The sequence below is a fragment of the Puma concolor genome, chromosome B4, assembly GCF_028749965.1.
Source record: "Puma concolor isolate L17-30 chromosome B4, mPumCon1.1.hap2, whole genome shotgun sequence".
In the NCBI taxonomy this organism is placed as follows: Eukaryota; Metazoa; Chordata; class Mammalia; order Carnivora; family Felidae; genus Puma; species Puma concolor.
The window spans coordinates 121,429,631-121,443,586 of record NC_141673.1 but is presented as its reverse complement, the minus strand read 5'-3'; the positions used below and the strand labels follow the sequence as shown (position 1 = coordinate 121,443,586).

The 13,956-nt window shown below is 47.6% G+C and overlaps 1 protein-coding gene across 1 annotated transcript; it reads left to right on the top strand.

Annotated features, from left to right (window-relative positions):
* Positions 1–1,426: 1,426 nt before the first annotated feature.
* On the top strand, positions 1,427–4,247 carry OTUD1 (OTU deubiquitinase 1). Its single transcript, XM_086714748.1, has one exon. It carries the CDS (start codon positions 1,565–1,567, stop codon positions 3,011–3,013), a length of 1,449 nt encoding a protein of 482 aa, XP_086570874.1. The 5' UTR covers positions 1,427–1,564; the 3' UTR covers positions 3,014–4,247.
* The last annotated feature ends 9,709 nt before the right edge of the window (positions 4,248–13,956 follow it).

Sequence of the window (13,956 nt, the reverse complement as noted above, 5' to 3'; positions counted from 1 at the left end):
TTTGAGACAGAGCGAGCGAGCAGGGGAGGGGCAGAGAGAGAGAGAGAGAGAGAGAGAGAGAGAGACAGAATTCCAAGCAGGCTTCCAGACTTCAGCACAGAGCCCCATGTGGGGCTTGAACCCATGAACCATGAGATCACGACCTGAGCCCAAACGAGGAGTTGGATGCTTAACCAACTGAGCCCACCCAGGCGCCCCTACTTCCCCATTTCTTAAAGCTACGGAAGAGCTTCCAGGTTCAATTTGAATGTTTAGGGCCTGTTACTTGCACGTGATCAAAGCTCAGCATGCAGCAAAAGCTGCCGCTCCTGTAAAGTCAGTCCGCGGTTGATCACAGGAGTATTCTAGCTCTGTTTTACAGAGGGTACAACTAACAGTTGAGCATAAGTCTTCACTATTCTACACGACCTCGGTATGCATCACGACTCTGACCCACGGTTAGTAGCCGCCTCTATTTGCCAAGGGCCCGAGGTAGTTAGGCATTTGGTATTTCGAAAGGCTGTTTGAAGGGCTTCCTTTCGCCCAAGTTATGCATGTATTTGCCAGTCGACAGGGGGTAGGGGGTGCAGAAAAGTTGCTTTCGGTTAAGCAGGGCAGCAAGGTCCTGGGGAGGACGCGAGGCGTCACGCTACGTTAACATTTTAATCCAAAGAACTGAGTCAAAACGACGGCAGTGGTGCCAGGGCCCTGCAGAGGCCACGCAGGTTTTAAGGAGGCGCTCCGTCCTCCATTCCGAGCCTGAAACTTCCTCCGAAACGCACGCTGTGAAAGCATCGTAGCTTCCCTGAACGGCGCCCATCCCGCCACAATCCGCAGCCGCAGTGCAGGATGGCGCAGCACCGAAACCCGTGGCAGAGCAGGCGAGAGCTGTCACCGCCTCCTCGCCCGCCGAGGCCAGGAACGCCTAGCCCGCGCAGGCCACCCCGGCGCAGCGCTCTCCAGCCCGCGCCCCGCCCGCGCGCGCGCGCGCGCCCGCGCCCGTCCCCCGCCCCCCGCCCCAACCAGCGCCGCGGCCACGCCCATGGCGTCCGCCGAACGGGGCGGGGCGCGGGCCGGGGGGCGGGGCGAGCCCGCGCTGTTGAATGGGGCGCCGAGACGAGCCGCGCATTCCAACGGGCCCACGTGACGCGGCCGCGCGGCCTGAGGTAAACAACCGCGGCCCCGCCTCCCGGCCCCTCCGCGGGCCCTGCACTGCTCCTCGCTGTCGGGACGCGCTCCAGCGGGGCGGGCGGCTTCCTCCGACAGTCCCCAGCGGCCGCCGCGGGCCGGAGCAGCGGCAGGCGGGCGCGGCGCCCCGGGTCTGCGGGCCGAGCGCGCCGGCCGGGGTCGAGCGCGCGTCCCCTCCCCGCCCCCACCGCGCGTTGTGGCGCAGCAGGAATTTGGCGGGGACCCGGGCGCTATTTGCGGCTCTTGACGCGCCGGCGGCGGGTGGCCCTTCGGTCATTTCTATTCTAGGGGCACTGGGTCATCGCGCCGGGCCGGCCCCCTCCCCCGGGCCCGGAGGGTGTGTCCCCCTCACAGGGGCTCGCCGCGCCTATAAGGGGCCCGAGCGGCGGGCAGGGACATGCAGCTCTACAGCAGCGTCTGCACCCACTACCCAGCCGGGGGACCGGGTCCCACGGCCGCAGCGCCCGCTCCTCCCGCCGCCGCCGCCGCCGCCGCCGCCCCCTTCAAGGTCTCGCTGCAGCCCCCGGGCCCCGCCAGCGGCGAGCCAGAGCCCGAGACCGGTGAGTGCCAGCCTGCCGCGGCCGCCGAGCCCCGAGAAGCCGCCGCCGCCCCCGCCGCCAAGATGCCCGCCTTCTCCTCCTGCTTCGAGATGGTGTCCGGGGCCGCCGCCCCCGCCGCGGCCGCCGCCGGCCCGCCCGGCGGGTCCTGCAAGCCGCCGCTGCCGCCGCACTACACGTCCACGGCGCAGATCACGGTGCGGGCCCTGGGCGCCGACCGGCTCCTGCTGCACGGGCCCGAGCCCGGCGCCGCGGCGCCCGCCGCCCAGCGCGGCCGCTGCCTCCTGCTGGCCCCGGCGCCCGCCGCCCCGGTCCCGCCGCGCCGGGGCTCCTCGGCCTGGCTGCTGGAGGAGCTGCTGAGGCCCGACTGCCCCGAGCCCGCGGGCCTGGACGCGGCCCGCGAGGGCCCCGACAGAAACTTCCGACTGAGCGAGCACCGCCAGGCCCTGGCCGCCGCCAAGCACCGAGGCCCCGCGCCGCCCCCGGGGAGCCCGGAGCCCAGCCCCGGCCCGTGGGGCGAGGAGCACCCGGCGGACAGGAGCCTCCGGGGCTGGGAGAGGGCGGGCGACCGCAGCGACCCTCCCGCCGCGGACGAGGCACGGCGGCCCGACCCGGAGGCCGAGGCGCCCCCGGCGCGGGGCGGCGAGGCCGCCCAGAGCGGCGGGGCCGAGGCGGTGATCGTCTCCAGGTCGGATCCCAGAGACGAGAAACTGGCCCTGTACCTGGCGGAGGTGGAGAGGCAGGACAAGTACCTGCGACAGAGGAATAAGTACCGTTTTCACATCATTCCCGACGGCAACTGCCTCTACCGGGCGGTCAGCAAGACGGTGTACGGGGACCAGAGCCTGCACCGAGAGCTGAGGGAACAGACGGTGCATTACATCGCCGATCATCTTGACCACTTTAGCCCCCTGATTGAGGGCGACGTGGGGGAGTTCATCATCGCTGCTGCTCAAGACGGGGCGTGGGCCGGGTACCCGGAGCTGCTGGCCATGGGGCAGATGCTGAATGTGAATATACATTTAACTACTGGAGGGAGGTTGGAGAGCCCCACGGTGTCTACCATGATTCACTATTTGGGCCCAGAGGATTCCCTAAGGCCTAGTATTTGGCTCAGTTGGCTCAGTAATGGACATTATGATGCGGTGTTCGATCACTCCTATCCTAACCCAGAGTATGACAGTTGGTGCAAACAGACTCAAGTGCAGAGAAAACGCGATGAGGAACTTGCCAAATCCATGGCCATATCCCTGTCCAAAATGTATATTGAACAAAATGCATGCTCTTGAAGTGGCTGAAAACCCACACCCTGGGAGAATTGCATACGTGATTTGTGTCGGGAGAATTATGAACTCTAATCAGGGTAATAGCACTTTTAAACTTCCTAGTAGATTTACTGTAGGTGTAATGCCTTAATCATTTTTTTGAATGTTTTCTCCTCAGAGCTGAAGGTTGCTGGGCACCTAAATGATGTTTCATGATGGCTTTCGGTGATCCTACTGTCCTACTGCTATTTATAATTTGCTGTATAAAGTTGGCACTACTTAATTTGCAAGCTAGTTTCTCACGGTGTAAATTTGTTCATTCCTGGTCATCTGTTTTCTACACAAATGTATTTTTGCACAACATTTTTAAAAATTGGTGTACCTTCACCTATGACGTGTGTTCCATTTTGACAGCTTTCCAGCATAAATCCAGAGAAGCGCTTTACATGAAGTTTCTTACTTTGAACAGAGTTTTGTGATTTAGTAGTGATTTTATGTTGTTCACTTTGAATTTTACGATTCTTAGATAATTATTTCGAGTGGATATTGATGCGTTCGTGTTACCAGACTGATTGGCCCATTCCATTTTGATGAAAACCAGATTTGTTGTTTTGGAAATCATTATTTTTCTAGAAATGGTAAACCTTTTAAAGAGAAACACTTAAGGGAAGGTTGTGGGAGTTTTCTTTAAGGGATAGTACCAGCTTACTTGAATGAAAGTCTGATGTTTGCTGATGGTACAGTGACAACTCTTCTTGTACTTTGGTTGGCATTTAGAGTAGATTGGTGCTCTGAACCGTTTTTATTTATATTTGTCATTTTGTTATAGAAGCATTTTAACTTTGTGACAAGATAAGCCTCCTGCTTTGTATGGCTTCTCGGATTCAACTAAGAGATTTGAAAAACTAACAACATAAATGCCTTGAATCAACCGTGGCGGTTGTTTCACAGCAGGAGAATACCGTCTTAATATTTTATTCCTTTTAAATTCTCTCAAAAGGCAAAATAGGATTGCCCTGTATTATGTACAAATAAAAATGTCTGTAAACAGATCTTGTATGGTTTGCTGGGTCAAACAGTGTTCCCAACCTGAAATCTATCTTATTTCCACTTTAACTACTTTCAGTCCTATTTATTAAGTACTGCAGTTTGTACTTTTTTATTTTGTAACATTTTGTGATTTTTTTGTACAATGCTGTATTTGTACAATAGAGCGATTCTCAGCTGATGGAATGAATGAATAAAATGTGTAATTTTACTTTGGCAATGTCTTTTTGGCTAAGGCCGTTTTTGAATTTCAAAAGTGACACTTGTGGGAGCTTTTCTTACACGTATGTGCCTTTTTTCCGTGTGTAAAGCTGTCACGGAATTCTGAGGGAGGTTTCTTAAGTTCTCACGTGAACAGGGTAGGATAATCATTAGTCATTTCACAGGATAAGTCTTTGAGAAATATAATTTAAAGGTGGAGTAACTGAGGACATTGCTCTCATTATTTCTAATTATAATTCCTGTCAAACTATAGAGGATGGCTACTAAACAGGGAAGTGCAGGTATTGTGTTAGCCAGCACAGTGTCTAAGTATCAGCGTTTTGCGTTTCACTTATTCTCAGCACAGATTCACATGTTTCAAAGAGTAACCAAAGCAGTGCCCTAATTTTTATCCAGTCTGGCATCTGGAGACCACGGGAATCTATTAAGTTTAACACGTGTTAATCGGATTTACTTTACGAGCACACCTGTGTATATATAATCGGGGTATGTTGTTTATCGTAGAATAAAAACAGCTGCTTTGGATGTTTTACTTTACAGTTGATAATGGCATCTGTTTATGTGTCACGTGTCTAGGCACATTTGAGCTTGAGTTCATTGCTTAACCACATTTTTGGAAGAATGCCATTGGTTAGCAGGACAATTTCCTTTAAATGTTAACTAATGAACTTTTTTAAATGTTAACTAATCACGCATCTCTGCTTTTTTAGGCAAGATAAGGTTTGCCTCATGGCATCGCTGATTAACTTGGGGAAAAAAATTATTTGAATCACCTAGCTAAATATGGCTCTTTCCTCTTCTCCCCTTTATGTAGACATGTATAAAATTTGGATATGCTTAAAACTTACACATATGAATAGGCTAATTAGGTATAATTTCCTAAAAAGCATTCTAGAAGCCCATGACTATTCGGAAGAAACCGATTTCTTCTGGGTTCGGTTTCATTTTTGAATTAGAGTCCCAACTCCTCGATTGAGATTCTCAAAGGTGTGTGTTAAAAAAAAAAAATTAACGAATCCTAAGATTGTATTGCACGGCAACACGTTTTTTTAGCGGTCTCGCCTAAAATATCTGTCTGTGTCTTTCCCATTGTCTTTCTTTGGCTCGGGTTTGTTTTTGTTTTTGTTTTTGTTTTTTTGAAGAAGTGTCGTGTCGTAACTCCCTTACACTCAGTATTTATTCTCTGCTGTCATCCCAGGTTTATATATTTAGTAGCAGTGCTGGGTCGAGCGTTGAAGCGGTGGAAATGTGGTGGATGTAATTTACTTACTCTCAGCAGCCAGATTGGTTCATATTCCTTCAGATATTCTCTAAGAAAAGGAAATGCCTCAGGGTTCCTTGAACATCAAAGTTGGTTAGCCTCAGCTTGGGTAAACAGTCTTTATGTTGCCATGTTTTCTCCATAGTTTTTGTATTAAAGAAGAGGATCTTGAGCTAATCTCACTACTTTTTAAAATTTATCTTATGTGTTTTCCCTCTTTCCCTAAAAGGTGAGAAAGTTGAACTCTAAAAGTTAGCTTGGTGCTCAGCGTGCCCATATGGAGGAAAAGTATTAGCGAATAAAAATAGGTTTTAAACCTTTGGACCTCTGATAATTTAACATGCAGGTAAACATAACCGGAGACATTCAAGTGTCTGTATCAGATCTGTCATGGTCACGCTCAACGATTGTTACATGAAATCCCAAGCCCAGACCTTATTACTCTTTGGAGTGTCTATAACCATCTCAAAGAGTCACCAAGAAACTAGATGGCATTGAATTCCATTTCATTCCCTAAATGTACTAAGTGCACTAGACACGGACTGTATATTATGTTCCCTGTTGAGTCTCTGCGCTCAAACCTAGTAACTAGCAGAGTAAATGCTCAGTAAGTATTTGTTGAAAGAATGGATTGAAGGAAAGCGTGAGCTTGGGACAATATTTGGTGGATGTGAAATTAAGTAAAAATGATTGGATTCTACAATTACAGGTCATTACCACTGACAGAGTAATTCTGAGCTTGTCACTTACAAAAAGGCAGTGAAGTCTTTAATTCTCTAATGGAAAAAGTAGATTTTGAAACCCAAAGATCAGAATTTGATGTGATCTCTGTGTCATCTTGCAAACATCTTGAGAGCTAAACTAAGGAAAATTATTTAAAAATAGAACTTCCATTCATCTGAAGTGATTTTGAAAGTGTTGCCTCAGCCCAGGGGCCTTGCTCTGACTTGCTTTCGGGGTTGCACGCATCTCGAGTCCAGTCTACGCCATTTCCTCATTCTGTTTCTGTTTTCTTTCTATAGCCTGGTTCGGAAGGAAACGTTGGACAGATTTCAGGCATGTTTTAGGATTGTTGTGTTCAATAGCACCGGCCTCAGCCTTACACCATTGGTCACCGGGGCCTGGGCAAGCAGATCTATTGGGGGAAAAGAATCGGTGTATTGCCTCCCACTGTAAATTAGGTCAGTGACTATTCTATGAGTAGAGGTCAGAGAGAGAGAGAGAGTTCACTGTCATCAGATTACTAGTAGTAACATCCTATCTAGCCTGGTTTTCACAAGTGAATTTTCTAATGGAGCGGTCTATTAAGGTCTAGAATTTAAAACAAAACTGCTTTCGATAAAATTCTTTTAAGAAGCAGTCTGTGGTGCACTAATTTGCCTTTGTGAAATAATAACGTAGTTTGATCTTCCTTGAATGGCTGAGTGCTTTCATGGTGGCGTGGGTATGTGGACGTGAAGCCACGGCAGGCTGCTGGAGGTCCCACAAGTCCCTTGTACTTTAAAGGATCTCAGAGTGCTCGCACTTTTGTCTTTGTGGTTTATACTTTCCTGTCTCCTCCCTCAAACCTGGTTCCCCATCCTGATTTCCTATGTTGAATTAAAGACACCAATAAGCAGGCTTATCAGAATTGACTCTAGGATAATAGGAAATGGGTTTCTAATCTGAGAATAGGATGTTCTGTTATGAGTAATGTGCTCAGCTTTAGTTTTGGGGCAACGAGAGAGGTTTTTTTGCTTATATTTTTGTCTTCTTTTTACTTGTTTTTTTGAGAGAGAGAGAGAGAGAGTGGGGAGAGGGGGAGAGGGACAGAGGGGGAGAGAGACGGGGGGAAAGAGAATCTTAGAGACAGAGAGAGGGGAGGGGCAGAGAGAGAAAGGGAGAGAAAGAATCCTAAGCGGGCTCTGCACTGTCAGTGCAGAGTCCAACGCGGGGCTTGAGCCCGTGAACCGTGAGATCATGACCTGAGCTGAAACCAAGAGTTGGACGCTTAATCTACTGAGCTACCCAGGCGCCCTGAGGGAGAGAGAATCTTAAGCAGGCTCCATGTTTAACGTGGAGCCCAATGCGGGGCTCGTCTCACAACCCTGGGATCATGACCTGAGCCAAAATCAAGAGTCGGATGTTCAACAGACTGAGCCACCCAGGCACACCCATCTTCTTTTTTTTTTTTTTTTTTAATTTTTTTTTTTTTTCAACGTTTATTTATTTTTGGGACAGAGAGAGACAGAGCATGAACGGGGGAGGGGCAGAGAGAGAGGGAGACACAGAATCGGAAACAGGCTCCAGGCTCTGAGCCATCAGCCCAGAGCCCGACGCGGGGCTCGAACTCACGGACCGCGAGATCGTGACCTGGCTGAAGTCGGACGCTTAACCGACTGCGCCACCCAGGCGCCCCAACACCCATCTTCTTTTGTGCATGCTGTGGGTAGTATCCTGGAAATGCTGAATTTTCTGATTAAGGGACCCCAGAATGTACGTAGTGCCATATTCAAACAAAACAAAACAAGACAACTTGAGGCTAACTATCTTAGTCCTCAAGGCTGCAATTGATTTGTCATTGCCTGGTTGATACTTTGCTTCCTCTCTGCCACATGTCATCCTTTTTGTGTACCTGTCATTGTCTTCCTTTTGCTTTTTGTATTTAGTGTTCCGGTTCACCACGATGTGCTGATTATGAAGTAATTCACATTTCAGTTCTGTATTGAAGACTCCAAAGTACAGTACACATAGATAGGTCTAGTACAAATATGACTATTGTCTTTCGAACGGCCTCTCCCTAATACTCCTTTAATGAGCGTGCATTATGTCTACACTGGGTAAATAAGTGAGTCTTCCTCATCCTGGCCTTCCCTTTTCTTTGAAGGATTTTTCCCTTATATTGATTAGAATGGTTGAATAGGCACTCTGCAATTAACCTGAATAGAACTCAGGCAACGACAATTGGAAAAACTCCCAATGGGATTTGTACGTTTTATATGCGACAGCAGTTAGAGAAAACCTCCCCCCATCCCAAGAATTTTATATTTTGAACTGGAATTTTTAGCAAATATCGACGTCAAGTAGATTGAGAGTATGTAGAGAGGTAGCCTCAGTGACGTACGCTTGAAGTGATGATTGAGAACAAATGTTCCACTTAGATGAGAAGTTCTCTCAATAATTTTAACCGCGGACTGTGTGGTTGTATTTCGTAGCCTATCAAAGTGCAAAAGGGCGGTGTGCAAAGTAGGTAATTGTGAAGGAAATTTAAACCAATGGGTCATGTAAAACCTGTGCAGCCAATTTGTAAAATAAACTCAAATAAAGCTTTCGGTTCTAATGACAAACAGGAAACATTCACACCTTTTGTCTCTTACAGTGAAATTTGAACCGTACTGATGATAGAATAGGACTGAAGAAGCAGAAGAACACCGTGAGGAAATTCTCAGCTGTCGCTTCACCGCCTTGGTCATCTTGCCGGAAAGTGCCAGACCTGGGGGTGGGGAGGGGCGTTAACAATTACATTTTTTTTTAAACTTTAACTCTAAACAATACTCCTATCTCAATAAACAGTAGATGTCTGAAACAGAAACCTCAAACACGACTTATCCTACAGGGCTTTAGGACGGAATTAGAAGAGCGATTTAAGACGTATGTTACACTCGGGGCGCCTGGGTGGCGCAGTCGGTTAAGCGTCCGACTTCAGCCAGGTCACGATCTCGCGGTCCCTGAGTTCGAGCCCCGCGTCAGGCTCTGGGCTAATGGCTCGGAGCCTGGAGCCTGTTTCTGATTCTGTGTCTCCCTCTCTCTCTGCCCCTCCCCCGTTCATGCTCTGTCTCTCTCTGTCCGAAAAATAAATAAACGTTGAAAAAAAAAAAAAATTAAAAAAAAAAAAAAAGACGTATGTTACACTCTTTTTTTTTTTTTTAGTTTATTTATTTATTTTGAGAGAGAGAGCATGAGCAGGGGAGGAGGAGAGAGGGGGAGAAAGAGAGGGAATCCCGAGCAGGCTCTGCGCTGTCAGCCTAGGGCTCGAACTCAGGAACCATGGGACCACCACCTGAGCGGAAGTCAAGAGTCAGACCCTTAACTGACTGAGCCACCCAGGCGCCCCAACACTTTTCAATATAAAGTAGTTTTCTCGGACAGATTTTTCATTACCTTCCCATATTGTTGATGGTGGCTGTTGGCAGAAGACAGTACTGCTCAGAATTGAGGCAATTTGCAGAGAGATGGCTAGACTAGTTTAGAAAGCGACAGGAACCTACAGAAATAGACAGTGTGATCTTAATAGTTAAGATAGTTAAGCGAAGCCTGTAACAGAGAGAAACTTCTCTTTCGCTTAACTGTTCCAAAGGGAGCAGTCCAGGCCGGCTGTGCTCTGCAGAGGACACATTCCCCAGGACACGGTCACTATGTGCAAGATCCAAGCTGGGCCACCACCGTGTCTGGATCGTAGCTCAGAGAAACAGCACACACCCTGAGGTAGCACCCTTCGCTTCAGCTCTTGTCTGTTGGCCCGAATTTCATCATATGGCCTTATCTAACTGGCAAATACCATCCAGACTGTTCCCAAGAGGAAGGGTAAATGGGTTTTGGCAGAAAAATAGCAATCTTTTCCAAATCTTTTTTTGACAGGAATGGTTTAGGGTTACAATATCTTTAGGAAGAAAATTATAATAAGGCAGTATCTGGGAATAAAATATGCATGAACTTGCTTCACTGAATTAATAGTGGCTGCCACGGAGGGCTCCTTATCAGCTCTCCCACAATGTGTTTGCCACTGGTTAAATATATACGTGTGCAAAGCCTTCCTTGTTTTAAGAAGGCTGCTATTTTTCTATTTCCCTTCCATTCTTAATTGTTTTGTAGGATGTCGGAAATATCTTGAAAATCTGGCCTTCAACACACGTCCTGGGTCTCTTCAGAGAGAACAATATATAAAACTTTTCCCTCTTACGTTTTCATAGATCTTGCTTCTCCGGGATATTGCTGGTTTTACTTCCCTCCCTTTCTCTACTTTCTAGTTCTTTTTTATTTATAATTCCTGCCTGGTTGTCCTTTAGAATAGTTTTCTGTGCTTAAAATAAGGTGATCTTTACTAATTTTTTACTAATTTACTAGTTTTACTAATTTGCTCAGTCTTTAAAAGAAAACATCTAAACCACACCTAAAGAAAGGGGAAGAACTCACACCATTAGTGGGTACTTAGTGGACTAGCGGCTCCATGTAAGTGTCATATTTAAAATTTAAGGATGAGGCTTCCCTCTTGTAATTCTTAATCACTTTCTTTTTTTTTTTCTTATTTTTTTTTTTTAATTTTTTTTTCAACGTTTATTTATTTTTGGGACAGAGAGAGACAGAGCATGAACGAGGGAGGGGCAGAGAGAGAGGGAGACACAGAATCGGAAACAGGCTCCAGGCTCTGAGCCATCAGCCCAGAGCCCGACGCGGGGCTCGAACTCACGGACCGCGAGATCGTGACCTGGCTGAAGTCGGACGCTTAACCGACTGCGCCACCCAGGCGCCCCTCTTAATCACTTTCTTAAGGTTAATAAGAATCATCACAAATGGGTCAGAGCCGCCAGCAGGAAGCATAACCCATCCCAAGAGATGATCACGAACGTTCTTGTTGAGATGGGCAGTCGTCCGGCTGAGTCAGGAGAGCTGTACTATAAGCAAAGCCTTGTGAAGGGTTCATCAAAAGTAATTGACTTGTGGGCGCCTGGGTGGCTCCGCTGGTTAAGAGTCTGACTTTGGCTCCGGTCACGATCTCCCAGTTCGTGGGTTCAGGCCCCGCACGAGGCGCTAGCTATGCCGACAGCTCGGAACCTGGAGACTGCGTCACGTTCTGTGTGTCTCTCTCTGCCCCTCCTCTGCTTCGTACTTGTGCATGCGCTCTCTCTGTCCTAAATAAATAAATAAATAAATAAGTAACTGATGTCAAGAAAGCCATAACTGATGCAAGTATCTGTATCCGAATTATCTAGCTGCCTGTCTATCTTGCCTGCAGGAACGTATTGTCACAAGAGAAGGATAGTGCTCTGTGTGATGTCTAGAGAACAAAGAACCAAGGAAGAATATTGGTCAATGTGTCTCTGTCCATCTAGGCGAGAAGGTGTCCTGGGCAAGCCTCAGTAATATGCTGAATAGATGAGAGAAATGAAGGAAAACACTTCTTGGAGCGTTTGGTCCCATTGATTTCACAATCGTAAGTTAAATTTGGTGCTTTACCTGCTTTCCTCATGGACCCCTCGGGATAATTGCACGCAGTAGTGTGGAGCCACTGCCTGCACTCCGATCTGAGAATACTGGCTGCTCAGGCTTCGCCTCTCCCTGCCTGCCACACCCAACCCGAGGCGGATTTCTTTCGGGGGGAAAATAGACTAGATCAGGAGAAAAGACCTCCGGGACTCTCAGTTGGGATCCTCAGAAAAGCAGGCACGCAGAGGGAAGCCACACTGTACACATATTCCAAACAGCTTCCGTCTCAGAAATACCAATGCCATCAATCGCCAGGCATTTTTAATATCGTCTCTAACATAAACGCGAGACCCCAATAATTGACGGAGGAACAGTGGATGAGAAGGAAAGAGAAAGGAAAGGATGCAGTGAACAGAAGAAAATCGAAAAGGAGAAAAAAAAGTGAGTGAATCTCTAATTGATCTCTTCCGAGAAATAAGATAAGATCTTGGATCCTGGAGAACAGAGTGCTGCTATTTTTAAAAAGAAGTCTTGTAAATTAAAAATAGCATAGCTGATGTTAAATATTCAGTAGAAGTTTGGAAGATAAAGTGGAGGAAATCTCTCAGAAAGTGGTACAAGGAGACATGGAATGAAAAATAGAGACCCGATAAGAAAATGAGGAAACGAATCTACGAAGCCCAATATTTGACTAATAGGTATTCCAGAGATAGAACGAAGACAATGGTTGAGAAAGAAAGGTTATACCAATGATTTCCCAGAGCTCAAGGATAGCAACCTCTAGGTTGTAAGGTCCCACAGGATGTCCACAGTGTCATCATGGACGGCCATATAGGTTGTGTCTGTGAATGTTATGGGAATAGTATTCCCCAGAGTGGTGCAGTGCACAACATGTACAACTGTGTGTGGCAGCCCAATGAATGCAACCCATGCCATGTTATTTTGAATAGCTATTTCAAAGTACTCGGTATTAAAAAAATAGCCTCATTGCTTTCGAGGAGAAAACGAAGTCATTTCTCAACAGAAGAACTCAACAGATTCTCAACTAAGACTTCTCAACAGAAACATAACCAGGAGACCATTGAACGATGCTTTGCAAATTCAGAAGGAAAATGATTTCGAAGCTACAATTCTATACCCAGCCAAATCAGCATTCTTAATTGTAAACAGCAGAATCTATACGGTTGATGTAAGCAGATAAGAAGTTTATTGACGTTACATTGTTTGGGTTGTTTATGGGCTTTTCTGGTAAGTAAGAGAATGCATGCTTGCACACCATGTTGCCAGGACCCACACCCAAAGACCATCGTGGGGACTGTACCTGAGAAAACATCCACACTACCACACTTCTCCGGATACCACAGCTTGCAGCAATGATGAGTCAGCTCTGTATCGAGCCATCCCTCCCCCACAGAGTAGATCGCCGTCTCCATAATCTACCACAAAATAAAAACATAAAAAAAGGAAACAGCCACTTTCTCATGTTGCTTACTTTTTTTTTAAGTTTATTGATTTATTTTGAGACAGAGAGTGTGTGGGGAAGGGCAGAGAGAGAATCCCAAGCAGGCCCCGGGCTGTCAGTGCAGAGCCCTACGCTGGGCTCAATCTCATGAACCATGAGATCATGAACCGAGCCGACCTCAGAGGTCGACTGAGTAACTGCCGAGCCACCCAGGCGCCTCTCACACTGCTGACTTCGGAACCGAAGTCTTACCCACGTACGTGTCATTGGAAGAATTTAGGCTACATATTTCCCTCCCCAACCCCAGCAGCCAAAGGGCACATTCTAGATGTTATCTTGGAAAAGTGAGACCCGAGACGTGGGAGATTTACCAAGGGAAAGGTGACCAAGAGATCTCGGGTAGTGCGGAAACGAAACAGTATTTACTAGACCAGCCAAACTATTAAGAATGAGAGTGGCATAAACATATTTTCAGACACTGAAGTCTCAAAAAAGGTACCACCTCCTTAGCCTTTCTCAGAAATCTACAGGCAAGAGTCCTGCCTACACGAGGGTGCCAACCAAGGGAAATTAAGACACGGGATCTAGGAAACAGGTCTCCATCTCACCTGAGATAAAGAGAAGCCACATACTGGTTGGTGGTCGAAGGAATGTCCAAGTTGGCATCTGGGCTGCGGGTCTACAGAGAGGCTGGCACAGGACAGCTCGGGGCTTCTGGCCACTGAGGGCTGGATGAGCGTTGTCAGGGGAGCTGACAACGGTATGGGGACAGATCAGTGGCAAAAACAGAGA

Bases quoted from the DNA above. Each gene is read 5' to 3' on its own strand.
- OTUD1 (XM_086714748.1), top strand. From the start codon at position 1,565: ATGCAGCTCTACAGCAGCGTCTGCACCCACTACCCAGCCGGGGGACCG.